The sequence below is a fragment of the Siphateles boraxobius genome, unplaced genomic scaffold (assembly GCF_051911475.1).
Source record: "Siphateles boraxobius isolate OS27281-9 unplaced genomic scaffold, OSU_SipBor_1 55, whole genome shotgun sequence".
NCBI lineage: Eukaryota > Metazoa > Chordata > Actinopteri > Cypriniformes > Leuciscidae > Siphateles > Siphateles boraxobius.
Genome location: NW_027509181.1, coordinates 850502 through 868330, shown reverse-complemented (window position 1 = coordinate 868330; position 17829 = coordinate 850502). Strand labels below are relative to the sequence as shown.

The 17829-nt window shown below is 45.9% G+C and overlaps 1 protein-coding gene across 3 annotated transcripts in view; it reads left to right on the top strand.

Annotated features, from left to right (window-relative positions):
- The first annotated feature begins 2320 nt into the window (after positions 1 to 2320).
- Positions 2321 to 17829, top strand: part of plxdc1 (plexin domain containing 1) — a 540924-nt gene continuing 525415 nt past the window's right edge. For all 3 annotated transcript variants that reach the window (XR_013195559.1, XM_077205815.1, XM_077205814.1), the window contains exon 1: positions 2321 to 2677. Coding sequence is in view for 2 of the 3 variants with exons in the window: in XM_077205815.1 (XP_077061930.1) it covers positions 2602 to 2677 (76 nt within the window). In the remaining variant the exon portion in view is untranslated. The remainder of the gene's footprint in view (positions 2678 to 17829) is intronic.

The following is a 17829-nucleotide window of genomic DNA, read 5'->3' as shown; positions in this document are numbered from 1 at the left end:
ACAGCTGCCACCTTCCGGTGTGCATACGGCTGTGCCCGAGTCCGATCCGGAGATGACGGCCATGCTTTCCCAGGCAGCCGCGAGCATTGGACTCGAGTGAAGGGCCTCCACCTTGTCCTGAGCGCTCGCGGCTGGACAATTGGTTTTTGGGTAAGGCCGCCGACCCCCGTACTCGGCAAACCCCAATACCTGGCTGACATGCGGGACAACGAGCGGACACGTCTGCTCAACGCCCCCCTGTCCCAGGCCGGCCTCTTCGGCGGTGCAGTTGAGGATTTCGCCCAACAGTTCTCAACTGCCCAGAAACAGACTGAGGCCATCAAGCATATTCTGCCCCGCCGGCCCGCTGCTGCCTCCACCCGCCCGGCCGGGCACACGCCTCAGCCTGTTTCCCGCCAAGGGCGCCCTCCTGCGGCTCCCGCCCCTCCCGCCCGGACCACACAGCAGCCTCCACCCAGGGCCGGTCGCGGAGGAAGCCTCAAGAAGGCGCCACAGCCCTCTCCTGCCCCGCCCCCCGCTAAACGCCGGGCCAAGCGGCGCTCCTGAGACGGGCTGCTCTGGGATGATGGTCGTTTCTCAGGAGATGGTAGCAGGACCACTCCTTTCCCCGGTGGAGGGCCGGGGGAGAATCTTTTGTTCTCCGCTCCCTGCTGCTCCCCCACGGGTGGGCAGCACCCTAAAGTGGTTATTGACAGAAACTACCCCCTCTTCCCTGAGCTCACAGAGTTCTCGGGCGACACAAAGCGCCACCCACAAGCCGTGCTCTCCTCGCCCCCCTCTGTCCCGGAGGCGGTTGACATGGTGTGCCATCTACGGACTGCTTCGCCCTTGTCTCCCTCTGTTGCCAGACCCCTGGCAGAGCAGGCCCCAGCGGGACGACCAGCCTTGTCCTCCCCTGGTCCCCTCTGCCAGGGCGCGGTTGCTAACTGTGCCCCCACATCGGGCCGCTATGCCGTCCACGTCTGGGCCAGTTACTCCACTTCGCTGCCCCTCCGGGGGGACGCCTGTGTTTCGCATGATCCCGCTGGTTCAGTTCCTGGGAGCCTGGTTAGAGCTTCCCCGTCTGTCCCGCTGGATCGCGCAGACCGTCAGGCTCGGCTATGCGATTCAGTTCGCATGGTCTGAAGGGAAAGGCTCTCTCCAAGCAAAGGTTGTCTCACTGGATAGTGGACGCCATTGCTTTGGCTTACCAGCAGCAGGGTCGTCCGTGCCCCCTTGGTGTGACCGCCCACTCCACCCGGAGCGTGGCGTCCTCTTGGGCTCTAGCGCAAGGCGCCTCGCTACAGACATCTGCAGAGCTGCAGGCTGGGCGACACCTAACACATTCGCCAGATTCTATAATCTCCGAGTGGAGCCAGTGTCCTCTCGTTTACTCGCTTCAACCAGCTAGTACCGGACCCGCTCAGGTGTCTTCGCTTGCTCGCCATTCCACTCCACTGACTGGATACGTGCGATATTCTCCTCAGATGAGCTTCCCCGAAAGACCTGAGTTCCTCCAGCACTCCTGACGTCGGCGCCAGTGTCTATTGCCTGCCCGTCGGATATGTGGTCCCGTGTGCATGGTCCCTCCCCAGAGCGAACCCCACATGTGTATTTCCACTGTAAGCCTCTCTGAGCATGTGTCTTTCCCTTGGCAAGCCACCTTGCCACCCCTGGGGTTGAAATATTCCACTTGCGGCTGGATACCCCAGTGTTCTCCATATGTTTCCTTCGGGTCATATGTGTATTCTCTAAGTCCCCCCCTCTGGGTCGGCATTAATTGCATACTTCCCCTAGCTTGGGATATGCTTCCCAGTGTACCTTGGTATTCCTGTGATAAATGGAGTCCTTCGTCCAGTCTACGACAGGGATCTCGATTTACGCAGGGCACTGGAAGACAGCTGAGAAGGTGGCGTGATTAGACTGGTAACCCCATTCGTCTTCATCCGACTTAACTCGGAGTGACAACGAAAGGGAACGTCTTTGGTTACGTATGTAACCCTCGTTCCCTGAGTAGGGAACGGAGACGTTACGTCTGCCTGCCACTTTCCGCTGTACCGTGGGGATCGCCTGAGCTCAGTCTTGGCTCCTCAGCGAAGAAACATATCTGCATGTTGCCGGCGTCCTCTTTTTATACCCACGAGGTGGGGCGGAGTTACGTCTTGCAAATTCCGCAGACCCATGGCATTTCTTTGCCATTGGCTCGTTTTCTAATACTCAAAGCTGATAGGCTTTCTAAGCGAAACCCCATTCGTCGTCATCCGACGTAACGTCTCCATTCCCTACTCAGGGAACGGGGGTTACATACGTAACCAAAGACGTTTTACTTTGAGAACAGGTGAAATGGTTTTTAAGGTGTTTTTTTTTTTTTTGGCAGGAAGAGTTAGTGGTTTTTTGAATGTAGTTTGAAGATTTGGCTTTGTAATTTGATGTCACCGAAAGAGGGGAAAAAGCCAGAAGGGAAGGAAGAACAGAGGGAGGGTGAAAAGGATGGGGATACGTCCAGGGAAAAGGAGAGTATGTAAAACCCTGCACAGAGAAAGGAGGGAGGTGACAGGAGGAGAGAAAGGAGCAGTGAAAAGATAGGAGAGTGGAGCGCGAGAGAAGAACTGTGAGGTGGACATGGGTCTGTGTACCGTGCTGTTGATCTGTTTCTTGCAGACAGAGCTGCCCAAAGTGTGGGCTCAGGAGCAGAGAGGTAAGACATTATTGAACACTTACAGAGATATACTGGATTAACAAGATGTGAGACCTGCTCATTTTCATTAATATAAACATCATGACCCTGAAACACAAAAGTATTTAAACAGTTTTTTGTGTGTGTGTAATTCCAAACCAAAAAATCTAAACTATTAAATGACAAGTAAATATGTTATAGATGACAATAGGTAAATATTTTAACTTGTTTGTTTATCTATACTTAATCCTGTTGTTCTGTTGAGATTGACTAATGTTTTGATTCCAATGATGTAAGTATAATCATAATAGCTGTAAATTCTAAATTAATCTCTTATTTGCACATCAAATTTGTTAAAAAACAGACCTAATAAAATTCCAGTAAACTATTTATTTATTGATTGATCGATTGATAAACCCTCGGTTGTATCATAAATTAGGCATGCATTTTAAATACACACATAAATACATACATCATTTTGTTTCTGTTTAAGGTTTGACTCAAAAGCAAGCACACACACATGCAAAAAAATGTATAACAGTAATAATAATTGTAAACAACTATTATTAATTAATATTATTATTAACTGTAATTGTAATGTTATTATTTAAAGTTATTGTTATGTATAAATGTTAATTTTATATAAAATATTTTAATAAATATATGTAAAACATAATGCATACTGTATATAAATGAGAAATGTATTGCATTTTTTTGAAAACATTATTTATTCATGCATTCATTAACATTTATTCCCAGATTTGCACAATCGTATTTCTTGTTTCAATGTCAGTAGGCCTATAAGCTAATTGGTGTTATTGGAGAATTGTTTGGATCTCAAATTTAGTGAGAACAGGCAATCTTGTAGATACCGCTAGCAACATGAAGGTCATGAGTTTCACAGGGAATGTGTGAACTGAATATAAAAGCTTTAATGCTACAGAAGTTGCATTTAAGTAATAGTAAATGTATTATGTAGTAATAGTACATGTATTTTAGTGCCAATAGAATCAACAAATTGAACTAAAAAACAAGATTCTGGACCATGTTTTACATTTGTTGGTAAATCATACAGCCCCTCCCTTGGTTGAGGGTTAACTAGGTTTGTCTTTCAAGTTTACTTCTTCGTCTGTTGAACAGTAGTGTTTTTCTGTGCACATAGACTTAAGTGTAGTGGTTCTTAGTTCCTGTCCAGGTGCCCCACCACTGTTAAAGAAGATGGGCATAGAAAATGTGCAGATAGGAGGGGCACCATGATCTTAATTAAGAACCATTGCCTTGATGCATGTGCTCATTCTTGATCAGATGCTGTGTGTGGGCTGAAGGTCAGTGTTCTGATTTATTGTTATTTATCTCAATGTTTTTCTCTCTAAGAACTAGAGAAAATTAACCCATGCATTGAATGCTCGGGTTTGTGTCTGAGGACTGGCTCAGAGCACCCCCCTTCCCAGCACAAATCAACTTTATATTTAACAGATGTCCATCAGAGAACGGGGAAAGAGCAGCACAATGTTTCTGGGTCATGCGACATGGGGTTTTATCAACAGTGTGCCTTCTAAGTCCTATAAGGCTAAGGTTGGCAGTTTTAATTTTTCATTTAGGCATCCACAGAAAAGGATCAAAGTCATGTTAGCCATATGCATATGTGCACTGTACATAAAGAACAATCCTACATATCAACTTGGCCTGTTTTATACATTACCCTTATATTCTTTCTCTCTCTTTTTTCTTTTGACGGCACACACCCAATGTGTATTTCTGTCCTCCTTGGAGATAATGTATTTTTAGCAGGCCTGGTTCTTCTTTCTGCCAGGCAGCGCTGCTCTACTTTCACTGGTCTCTCGGTCCCTTCCACACTTCTCTTCTCTCTGGTCCCTCTGATAGTATATGTACATGATATACTGAGTGTGAGATCCAGCGAAATTTGTAGCAGAGAGCTAATGAACAGATGAGGATAAAGGCTGTGTTTGAGCATGACCATACAGAGAAAAAGCAAACCGTGACATAACGCACACTGAACAGAAGTATGTACTACACCTGCCAATCACCACATACTATACACACCTGAGAGCTTGAGTCAAGTGCACTGTGCACACTGCAAAAACTTTTCATCTTTCATGTTTGAAGTCTGCAACAAGCCCTGCATCATGCTAAGGTTACTCACTCACAAACATTATAACAAACTTCAGACTGGTTTAAAATGTGGTTCTACTAGTTGTTGTGGGCACACTGTCCTGGTTAACAGAAGAGCAACAGTGAGCTAGCTTATGAAATTATGTGAGAGTTAAAGAATGCAAAAGGAGTTTGGGACTGAACAGAACAGAAACAGTGTTTACGCTTTTAGTGGAAAATCGTAATGTCCAATAATGTATTGTCTCTGAATTTTAATGGCTTAAAGGAGTCATATGATGCGATTTCTTGTTTTCCTTTTTCTTTATTGTGTTATGTAGCTTTTTGTGCATGTATAAGATCTGCAGAGTTACAAAGCTCAAAGTCTCAAACTCAAACAGATATTCTTTGTTAAAGTTAAGGCTCAGCAACGCCCTCCTAAAACGCTTAATTCAAACACACCCCCTCAAATCTACGTCAGTATGTGGGGGCAGAGGTTCATAACACCGCCCAAATGTGTATGCAAAGAGAGAAGTCATAACTTTTACTCTCGCTGTATTATTGTTGCTGCTGGCGCCACCATGGGTTAGTTTTTTTAAATGTAAACCATGTAAACGGATTGCATTAAACCAAATACACAAAATAATGCTCTGTCATGACAACTCTAGGAGTGATTGGCATGGTAATGGATATGACTGTTGTATGTTGTATGTTTGGTCTTGTATGTTGGCGGAATAGATGCTGCGGCTATGCTGCTGCTGCTTTTATCGCTGCTGCTGCAGCAGAGCAAGTACGGGACTTGCTACTACATACATACACGACTCGCTGCTGTGAGCAAGCAAGACATGCTGCTGCTTTATAATATAACATACATGAATTACTACTCATCAGAGCAGGTGACATGATATTTGACAATACAATACAAGCCAAGTGTATTTTATGTCAGAAAATCCCCCACCCCCAGCAGATCTTTCGCCAAAACATATGTGCTGCTGCTCCAAAGAGCCATAGGAACGTGTGTATGCTATATATGTGTGCCTGGCCCTTTAGTTTTGAGTATGAGAAATGGGGCGTATGTTTGGTCTTGGCGGACTAAATCTGCCTATGCAGTATTCCCCCAAGCAGATCTAGCCGTTATACATGTGGGCTGCCATGAAGTGCATATAAGGTGTGTGAAGCATCTCGCAGTGTAGCCCTATATTTACTAGTGTACCCCTACTTTTTTTTTTCAAGGTTTGACTCAAATTAGCAAACACATGCAGTGTCTACTTAACAGCAATGTCTGCTAGTGTCGTACTGCTGTTAATATTCGCCAACATTGCAATCTGATTGTTATACATGTTGCTGCTGTAAAAATTCTAGGAATTACTATAGCGCTGTTTGGCTGCGTTTACACTTGGCATTAACATGCGACCTGTATCCGGATGTTGTCAACATACACATTGAAAAGACAAGTGTAAACATGCTTCTGATCAAAATGTTATCCGATCAGCGTATCCAGGTTCGGAAGTAGTCGAGGATGCATTGTGTTCGGATCTCGATAACGCACATTTTCCCCACTACAGCTGGCAACGTTCTCAGACCCATACGTTTCTCTGTACCGTTTCCATTACAGCATCTATCCACATTATTAGTACTTGCAGCCTCTTCATCTTCCTCATTTTGCGAGATTTAAAAGTGTCCACCGACTGAAAACTGTTTTTAAAAGACTGTCTTTGCACCAGAGCCATTCTTTTTTAAATTTTTTATTTTTTTCCCACGGGAATGCGAGATCCGATCTGTTATCCAGATACAGAAGCGACTTGATGTGGACAGGTGTAAACGCACCTTGTCCTGATTGGCTTATTATCCGATCTGCTTGATTGATCGCATGTTAATGCCAAGTGTAAATGCAGCCTTAGATATGTGGATAAAAATAAAAGCCTTTCACTTTAAAGAGTTAAGAAAAGCTTTTCTCTGTATCCTTATGTTGCCTGCTTGCTGCTGCATAAATGTAAAATGTATATTCTCTAACTGCTAATGCTAGTAATTTACTCCAAGCATTAAATCAGGACTGTTGACATGACACATGATTTAAACCTATGAAATGGTTAGTTCATAAGGAATTGGTTAAGCAGACTACGCAGAACACATAGTGATACAGCATAAAAATCCATGCACTTATCTTAGATGTTGAAATTCAGAGGACTTCTGAAAGTGAACTGCACTGCTAATGCTGGGTACACAGCAAAAGTTAATTGGGCTGATTTGGGCCGAATTCAAAGTAAAAGGAATAGGGAAAATAAGAAGAATACATACACGATTGGCAGATAAAAGTCACACAATTAAATAAATTAAAATACTTCCACAAAATAAAGTCTGATTATAAATTGGCCCCACACCTGACCAATATTAGTAATTATGGTCAGAGAAAGCTCCTGACATGGTATCGCATTAGTGACCACAGTCTGGGTGCGGAGACGAGCCGACATAAGCAGAGCTGGAGAGCCAGAGAGCTCAGACTGTGTTTATCACATCATGGCACACCACACACTATAGGAGCAAAACGGTTAAATCTAGAATTTTTTGTCCTCATGTTTGTGGTCTATCACATTTTGAAAATCTTGTAAGATGTAAAAAAAATCTTTTGGTGTGTACCCAGCATAAGGCAAATGCTACCCAAGTATTTGAAGGTTGAGCAGCGAGCTCACTGGCTACTGATATGGCTGCGCCCTATAGATAACAATGTGATTATGAACAGGTGAGGAAAAGGACCTATTAGACTGCACCATCTAGAGTTTCATCCCAGAACTTTGTATTTCTTTTTAGAACCATCATATGATACCCTTTAATATGCAGAGATGATCATTTAATGGACAATTTGATTTGACAAAGCATTAGGAGATGAAAAAAAGTATTTTTAAAACATCAGTTATAAAACAGCTTGTGTATATATATATATATATGACTATATTGCCAAAAGTGTTGGGACGTCTGCCTTTAAATGCACATGATCTTTAATAACATCTCATTCTTAATCCGTAGGATTTAATTTGGAGTCTTCTGGGAAGGCTTTCCACAAGGTTTAGGAGTGTATTTATTGGAATTTTTGACCATTCTTCTCGAAGCGCATTTGTTAGGTCAGGCACTGATGTTGGACGTGAAGGCCTGGCATGCAGCCTCCGCTCTAATTAATCCCAAAGGTGTTCTATCGGGTTGAGGTCAGGACTCTGTGCAGGCCAGTCAAGTTCCTCCACACCAAACTCGCTCACAGGAAGGGGCCATCCCCAAACTGTTCCCACAAAGTTTGGAGCATGAAATTGTCCAAAATGGCCGGTGCGATTGTCTCACTTTTTTTCTCATCAGTGCAAAAGAGACGCAAATAACTCCGTCGTTTTTTGTCGTACAGGCAAGTGTTATACATCATGCAAAACGTCCTCGGGTTAAGACTGTAACCCTTGTTCCCTGAGAAGGGAACGAGAACTGCGTCGAATGACACTTTGGGGGGAACGCCCCTCAGCGTAGCGCCTCTGAAGTATGAATGAAACTGAGCCGATCTCTGATTGGTGCAACGTCATGACGTAATGGGTGACGGCAGATAGGCGGAAGCTATAAAAGCAGCCGGCACACATAAGATGTCAGCTTCTGTGATGAAGCAAGCGCTCCCAGGCAGGGGAAGGCGTGGCCAAGGGACGCAGTTCTCGTTCCCTTCTCAGGGAACAAGGGTTACAGTCGTAACCCGAGGACGTTCCCTTTCGAGGGAACTCCAACTGCGTCGAATGACACTTTGGGGGAACGAGTACCCACTACGCCACAACGCGCCCTGCCTGCCCTAGTGTGAAGCTGCTCACAGGCACACTTAGGACGCGAGCACAAGAGAGCCGGGTGTAGACGGAATGTCCAAACTATAAAACCTAATAAAGGTATGAGGGGTAGCCCATCCTGCTGCATCGCAGACCTCCTGGATGGGGGCCCCCGCGAGAAGGGCTCTAGAGGACGCCATGCCTCTGGTAGAATGAGCCCTCACGGCCAAAGGTGAAGGCATACCGTGCACCTGATAGGCCGTGGAAATAGTTTGGACAATCCAGTTGCTGATGGTCTGCTTTGAGGCGGGAAGCCCCTTTCTGGGCGACACGAAACACACCAGCAACTGGTCCGACTTCCGCCATGAAGAGGACCTCTGAATGTAAATACTCAGTGCTCTGACAGGGCAGAGCATGTGAAGTCTCTCTTCATTCGCCGTCACGTGAGGTGGAGGATGAAAAGCCTGCAGAACCGTAGGCCGTGATGTACTGGACGGCATCTTAGGCAAATAGCCGGGCCTAGGGTGAAGAATGGCCTTAATGTTGCCTGGAGCAAACTCCTACCCTCTCCTACCCTCCTCAGAGAAGTAATGGCCAACAAAAAGACCACCTTCAACGAAAGGTTCTTGGCCTCAGAGTGGTTCTTGGTTCTTGGCCTGGAGTCGCTGGAGCCGACTCCAGCGGCTCGAAGGGGGCCTCGGCCAGTCCTTCGAGAACCACTGCCAGGTCCCAAGGGGGAACCCTGGTACGAGCCGCAGGTCTCATCCTCCAAGCCCCACGGAGGAAACGTACGACCAATTGGTGTCTCCCCAGAGGCCCATCACTCAGAGGAGCGTGGAAAGCCGCAATGGCAGCCACGTACACCTTGAGTGTGGACGGGGTAAGACCAGTGGAAAAGCGATCTTGGAGGAACTCCAGCACTGAAGCCACTGGGCAGTTAACTGGGTCCACCTCACGCTCCCTACACCAAACGGTGAAGACGTTCCGCGAACAAGTCCACTTCCACTGGGCCGAACCTCTGAGATATTGACTCCACCACCTCGGGGTGGAGTCTCCACTCCCCGGGCCTCAGCCCCTGTCTCGACAGGATGTCTGCTCCCTGATTTTGACTCCCCGGGATGAATGTTGCTTTTAGAGACAACAACTTCCCCTGGGACCACAGGAGGATCTGATGCGCCAGTCTGCATAGAGGGCGAGACCTCAGACCCCCCTGATGGTTTATATAGGCCACTACCGACATATTGTCTGTCCTCACAAGGACATGATGACCTTTGAGGTCCGGCAGGAAGCTCCTCAGAGCTCGGAACACCGCCAACATCTCCAGGCAGTTTATGTGCCAGGAGACATGATGGTCCTGCCATAGGCCTGTCGTAAAGCGGCCGTCCATGACCGCGCCCCAACCCGTGAGGGAGGCGTCTGTCGAAACGGTTCTCCGGCGACATGACGCTCCCAACACTGGCCCTTGGGACAGAAACCAAGCTTTCTTCCACATAGATAGGGAACGAAGGCATCTGCGCGTAACCCTGATCATGCAGAACGGGTTTCCCCTCGGGGAGAACCCCTTGGTTTTTAACCACCACTGAAGGGCCCTCATGTGCAGCAGGCCGAATGGAATGACACTGGACGCTGCTGCCATGAGCTCCAACACTCTCTGTAAGTGCTTCACAGTGATGGCTTGGCCTAGCCTTATCCTGGAGACTGTGGTCAGGATGGACTCGATCCGCGCGAGAGACAATTGTGCTCGCATCGTGACCGAGTCCCACACCACTCCCAGGAACGTAGTTCTCTGGGCTGGTGTCAACACGCTCTTTTTCATGTTGAGTCTCAACCCCAGGCTCTGGATGTGAGCGAGGACGACATCTCGATGCCGAACCGCCAGCTCCTGTGACTGTGCTAAAATCAGCCAGTCGTCGATATAATTGAGCACCCTGATGCCCTGAAGCCTCAGCGGTGCCAGAGCTGCATCCATACATTTGGTAAATGTGCGAGGGGAGAGAGCTAGGCCGAACGGAAGAACCCGATATTGGTACGCTTCGCCCCCGAAAGCGAACCTCAGGAACTTCCTGTGAGATGGAAGGATGGATATGTGGAAGTATGCGTCCTTTATATCTATCGTGACAAACCAATCCTCGGACTGAATTTGACTCACGATAATGGGAATAGTGAGCATCTTGAACCTGAATCTCCTCAGAGAACGGTTCAGGTGCCTGAGATCTATTATCTACTACAGTCCAGACCACCCCGTTGAATCTGGGTGGGCGGGAACTGAACTGCAGCCTGTACCCATTTTGAATGGTGCGCAGGGCCCAAGGAGAAATATTCGCCAGATTTTTCCATGCATCGAAATATTTTACCAACGGAACCAGGCTCTCGAGCCTGGCTTCGGGTATTAATCGGGATTCGTTCTCGGCCCCCTGAAGCGGATTCCCGGCAGGGCTGAACCGAAAACGATTCTCGATGGGCGGACGCGAATGCTGCCTGACCGCAAGCCTGTGGGGCGGACAGTGCAGCCTGCGTTCGCTGGATACCAATGTGTCCCGAAGCGTGTTTAACGGCGGGAGAGCAACATCGATTTCCTGCGGGCTCCGTGAAGGAGACGACCTCGGTCGTTCCACCACGGGTGGGGCCGCCCGCAGAGATCCTAGAGTAGCTAGGATCTCTTTGACGAAGCCTTTTTAGCCTGCAGGACGGCCCTCAGGTCGCCCTGCTTAGGCTGAGGCTTCGCCTGAGAGCGCTGTCTATGCCCCCAAGCTCCTTGAGGGGGGGCTCTAGACGCGACGCTCTGTTTTTGAGCCTGTCTATAGGCGGAGGAGCTGGCTGATGGCTGTGGCTGCGGCTGCCCACTGGGGGCAGACTTCTTGGACACTGAGCGGCGAGGGAGATATTGTTTGAAGGCCGCTGATTGTCTTTTCGCCTCCTGAAACCTGTCGACGACGGTATTAACGGCGTCGCCGAACAGGCCAGAAGGCGAAATCGGGGCATCAAGGAGGAAAGCCCTGTCTTTCTCCCTGATGCCCGTAAGATTTAACCATAAATGCCTCTCCGAGACCACCATAGCTGCCATGGAGCGACCGACAGCGCGGGCCGTCTCCTTGGTGACTCGGAGAGACAAATCAGCGACCTTCCTCAACTCCGCAATATCTTCCGGAGTTGGACCCTCGCCCTCATCAATGTCCTTAAGAAGGTCGGCCTGGTACGCCTGGAGCATAGCCATGGTGTGAAGACTCGCACCAGCCCGACCCGCAGTCATATAAGCCCTGCCCACTAGCGCTGATGTGTCTCTACACGGCTTAGTGGGCAGCACCGGGGCTTTAAGGGATGATGCCGACTCAGGCGATAAATAATTCGCCAAAGGCTGTTCAACGCGCGGCATCATCCCATAACCGTTCTCTCGTGCCCCCATGATGTTACTATAATTTATAATAGGGGGATTGGAGACACGAGAAGAGTGTGGTTTTTTCCACGATCTACACAACTCGTTGTGCAGATCGGGAAAGAACGGCAAGCCCCGGTGATGAGGTTGTTCCCTGTGCTGCAGGAAGCGCTCATCCAGTTTACTTTTAGTCTGCGCTTCCTGCCTCTCTTGTGGCCAGCTGATATTTAAATGAGCCACCGCACGGGAAACAACCTCAATCAGCTCCTCATACGCGGGGACACGGGGCGGCGAGTCGTCCCCGAAATCCCCGCCCTCGATGCTGAGCACGTCAACCTCCTCAGAGGCAGACAGCTCAAACATCGGATCCTCGACTCGCGCAGAAGAAGCCGCGGGGGCGGGCTTCTGCGAGAGGCTCGAGGACATCAGAACTGCCCGATGAATCCCGAGAAGGTGCCTCAGCAGCCTCGAGATCCCCGGACAGATCTCTTTGCGAGCCCCATGAAGAGCGTCGCCGCGCCGCCTCTGCGGACGCGGGTCCCGCACCACGGGGCTCGCGAGGCTGACCATCTTCATCAAAGATAGCCAGCCGGGAACGCAGCACACGGATTGTCAACTTTTCACAATCCACGCAAGCAGCCCCCTCGAGAGCTGCCTGCGCGTGCTGCATTCCCAAACAATGTGTGCACAGTTGGTGTGTGTCCCCGCCCGTGATGTAGCGAGGGCAAGGATGCACACACTTCCTGAAGCTCACACTCGCCATTTCACTCATTCAGTAACAGACAACAATAAATAAGACAAACAGTCACAGATAGCGCTTGCTGAAGAACAGAAAGCTGACATCTTATGTGTGCCGGCTGCTTTTATAGCTTCCGCCTATCTGCCGTCACCCATTACGTCATGACGTTGCACCAATCAGAGATCGGCTCAGTTTCATTCATACTTCAGAGGCGCTACGCTGAGGGGCGTTCCCCCAAAAGTGTCATTCGACGCAGTTGGAGTTCCCTCGAAAGGGAACTGTTAAATTTCTTCTTTTATTTGTGTACACTAATAATAAAAACAAAAAGTTGTGTTTTTTGTAAAATGAAGAAAAAAATACATGATGCACGTTCTGTCGTCTCTCTCAGTGTGAAGTTTATTCTGAAACGCGACAGAAAAGGATCTGTAACTCAGCGAATACTTGCCACCCACACATGAGAGTAATGTCTTTACAAAGCTTAACCCTCTGGGGTCTGAGGTGTTTTCTGGGTCCTGGAGGTGTACTGACATGCTCTGACATTTGTGCTTTTTTCAGTTATTTATAAACATGTTAATGGCAAAGGTGTAAATTCACTCTATATAGCACAAACAGGGCTACCGTAATATGTGAGCAACATGTATGTACATGTTTGTATTTTTAAGAGAATAATGTTTATGCGTGGTTATTTTGTAAAAACAAAAAAAAGAAAGTTGCTGAAATAAGACCACAAAACACATAATAAATATGTGTCCACAAGACTTTTGACTAATGGATGTTGTCGCTTCGGGTTCTGGCTTCAAAATGATGTGTAAATCATCCTGCCTAATCGTTCACATAAAACAAAACATTGATTTAAACTTTGAAAAACAGTTTTTTTGTCAGAACAGGTTTATGCGTGGGAGTGGTAATGGCCTATTAATTAATGAGATTCAGACAAGGGGTGTGACTTAGACATTCCCCCAATGGTTAAAGGCCCATCAAGTGAGGCAGCCTGAATGAGAGGAGATTCAAAGGTTTTGTTTTTCAATCTGTTTTATTGTAATTCCTCTATGTGGAGGAACTCAATGTTCTAAATTTGCTCTAAGCAAATCAAATGTGAGCAAAAAAAAAATAAAAAAAATAAAAATAAAAATCAGTCGGCTATAAACAAAGCAATTGTGAGCGATAAATAAACAAAAATAAAGTCAGGTATCTCACAGTAAATGCTTATGCCCCGTTAATGCGGGCTCTAAGCAAATCAAATGTGAGCAAAATAAACAAAAGTTAAGGCAGATCGCTATGCTCGCAGACCACGCCGGCTATGCTAAGGCTATGCGGGCTAAGCTAGTAGCGGAAGTTCGGAAAGGTGGATAAAAGTAGTGAAATCAAAGCAATCCGATTGTTTTGAGAATACAGCTAGATGTCTTTGTGCCATTTTTGAAAACAGTTCCTATTCAACTGAAGACACAAGTGAACATTGCATGCCTGGCATTTCCAAGGTGTGTCCTGCCTTTTACCAAGCTGTACTTTGCAAAGCACACAGCTCTTGCGGCCAACTGTGGAAATATACTTTGCATCGGAGGTCAGCTCAGCTCCTGGAATGGGTATATGGTCACTACTGGTTTGTTTTGGTGCTACTTTCTGTGACACACCACAGAGCTCTGCAATAAGCTGTTCCATGAACTCTTTGTGGGTCATGTTACCACATAGCTCTTTGTGGATAAGGAAAGCATTGGTGGCAGGAATGTCCAAGAAGTGTAGAAAGATTTTTCTGTACCACTTAATTGTTTTGTGCTGTGCAGAGTAATACTGTAAGAGCTGATCGGACAGGTCAACCATGTGTTGGGTTTAGGCAGTCACAGGTGCAAGACATCGAAATGTCTTTGTCCTCCATGCATCTTGTGTTTTCACCCTCCTTTGCACAGTCTGACCAGTATAAGCCTACTGAATGGTGGAACAAACAGATACCTCTCGTGTGTCCATCCACTTCACAAATACAAGAGGTCCATCCCGAATCCACCTGATGGATCCCCTGGCGGATCCCCTGGCGTCATACCTGTGTGTGCTTTGCATGCCAGCATTCTTTCATCCACAGCTAAGTTTCTTTTAGGATGATAGATGGATTTACAAGCATGACGAATGGTGTCCATTAGAGGTTTGAACCTGAAAAGACGGTCATGTTCAGCTGTGCCCCTCTTTCTGTCATTCTCCTTATCTGCATCAGGGTGACTCATGTGCACATTGCATGAAATGGTACAGGTTCAGTCCCTTGTCATGATTGTGGCAGGAAAAGGCAAAGAGAAAAGACTGCCTTGCCGCCAGTAGTCCCTGATGGAGCTCACCTTCACCATGGCCATGTAAAACAGCAGTCAAATGTAGCGGTACATCTCACTGATGCTGACATCAGTCCATTTATATTTGCGTCCCTTTGCAATTGCAAAAGCAGTTCTATACCAGCACATGCATAACTGATGGACAATCAACATGTTGATAAAACAATAGAAAATAAGCTCTTTCATATTAACATTACCAATCACTAATTGTAATTTTGTGCATGCATAACAACAAGAATTTTTGCAAAGCCACACAGGCACATATACATTTAGTATATACACAAAATTGAACTAACATCTGTAAAATAGTGGGTAAATATGTACTTACTCTTTCTGATTTCCGCCGGTGTTGTTGCACGCCCTCCTAGTGCGAGTTCCGGTTGAAGTTGAGAGTGAGCAACCTACATTCCTTTCAAAAAAAGTTGAAAACTATTATTATCATATATTTTATAGAGTAGGCTACTATTTCAGCACATGCATAACTGATTAGCATTAGCGTGCTGTTAACACAAAGAAAACATATATAACCTTATCAACCAACCTCCAAAAATAATTAATAAAGTCATACAAGCTCATGTTGTATCATCACTAAGTATATAAACAAAATTTAACTAACATCTGTAAAATAGTGGATAAATACTGTATGTACTTACTCTTTCTGAATTCCGACTGTGTTGCTGTGCGCCCTACGAGTTGCAGGTGAAGGTACTAATGCAGCTACATTCCTTTAAAAAAAAGTTGAAAACTATTATTACATACATATTTCCAAGTATAGTACCATTAGCCTATATGAATAACTGATGTGAATAATGGCTGTATATGCTTGTCAATGGGCCATTACCGGAGATAGCACACCGCAAACATTAACACATTTGTGCACTTCATCAACCGGGCATATTTACACATTTCAGCACATTTACAAAAGATATTAGCGAGCACACGCTTCATTGATGATAATGAGGCAACATAAACACTAGTCAAATGAGGCAGCATAAACACTATAGTCAAATGAGTCAGCATAAACATTATAGTCAAATGATGCAACACTATAGTCAAATGAGGCAGCATAAACACTATAGTCAAATGATGCAACACTATAGTCAAATGAGGCAGCATAAACACTATAGTCAAATTATGCAGCATTAACACTATAGTCAAATGATGCAGCACTATAGTTAAATGATGCAGCATAAACACTATAGTCAAAATATAATCTAAACATACATAATATTTTGTACATATAATTTTTCATATCATACAGCAAATAGCATAGTCTAGACAATTTAAACATAACTAAAAGTGGCCTATTAAGATATATTTTAAATTTCAATACTGGATGGCAAGTCTGGAAATAGTCCAACCAGTAAAATATGTACATGTTTATATAAAATAGTTTGTCAACTAATGTAAGTTAAACTAAAAGACTTACTCATCCGAAATTGTATCCACGGCTGGATCAAGTCGCTCTTCAAAATACAAACGTTTGTCATCTTCCCGCTCTTCTTCTGAGGAAAATGTGAAGTCGTCGTCACTATCCAGGACGAGCTGAAGAGCTTCTTCGCCGGTGTAGCGTGCCATCTTCCAAACGCGCAGGAAAGTGAATGAATCTAGTGATGGAACTTGCTGCTTTTAAGGCATTTACCTAGGGGGCGTTTATCTATTTTACATAGATCGCCTCAACACATTGGGCCCTATTTTAACGATCTGAAACGCAAGTGTCAAAGCGCAAAGCGCAAGTAACTTTGTGGGCGGATCCCTGCGCTGTTGCTATTTTCCCGGCGGGATAAATGCCTCTTGCGCCTGGCGCAAATCTAAAAGGAGTTGGTCTGAAGTAGCTTCATTATTCATAGGTGTGGTTTGGGCGTAACGGGAAACAAACCAATAAGAGCTTTATATCACATTCCCTTTAAGAGAATGATGAACGAGGTGCGCTTGATCCATGGCGCAATACTATTATAACGGCGCATTTACCAGGCGCGCTTCAGAATCGGTTCAAAGCCGAGGAGATCGATGTTCTCGTCAGGGCCGTAAAAGAAAGAGAAGTGACATTGGGGATGGGACAAACCGACCCAAATTAGCTTCGGTTAAACATGCATATAATAATTTGGGTAAATGTGTAAGCTTTATGCCTATTTTCCCCATCGTCATGGACACAACAATGATTTCCCTCGTGTTTTAATATTTTTCCTTATAATAATGTATCATTTGCAAAAGTTAAATGCATCTGTGTAGATGAGAGAATCATCTACAGTGTATGCGCATTGTTCACACTCTGTATTATGGCCAAGCATGCGTGCTTAAAATAGCATCTGAATGTACGCGCAACGCGCCACTGACTTTAGACTAGGTTTTTTCTGGTCAGTGGCGCAATTGTTTTATAGAACAGCAAAATAGCATGAGGGAAAGTTTGCGCCGGAACAGGCCTCCTCTTTACGCTGAACCGCCCCGGGGAGCACAAGTGTATTTCTTAGTTAACCGACGTGTGTCTATGGAGGGAAAAGTCCGCTTTGCGCGGATGCAAAATAGGAATGATACATGCGTCAGTGTACAAAGTCATTTGCACCGGGTGCAAGATAGGGCCCACAATCTTATGAATAGCGCGCTCTGTGAGTGGGTGTGAACACATTAACGATAATTAGCTGAGACAGGAGAAACTGTACTTTTCTTTAGTTTCATACAGATTATTACATTGCAGGAGAATGTTTGTTTTAAATGTGAATTGGTTTATTTAAAAGTATACATGTAACGCTTTATTTAGACATATGTTTCATGTTTGTGTGATAAGTATTAGCTGAGTTTCAGTTAATTTTCCGGAGTTGTCTCAGAAAGATTTTTGCGGATACAGAGTGAGCTGAAAG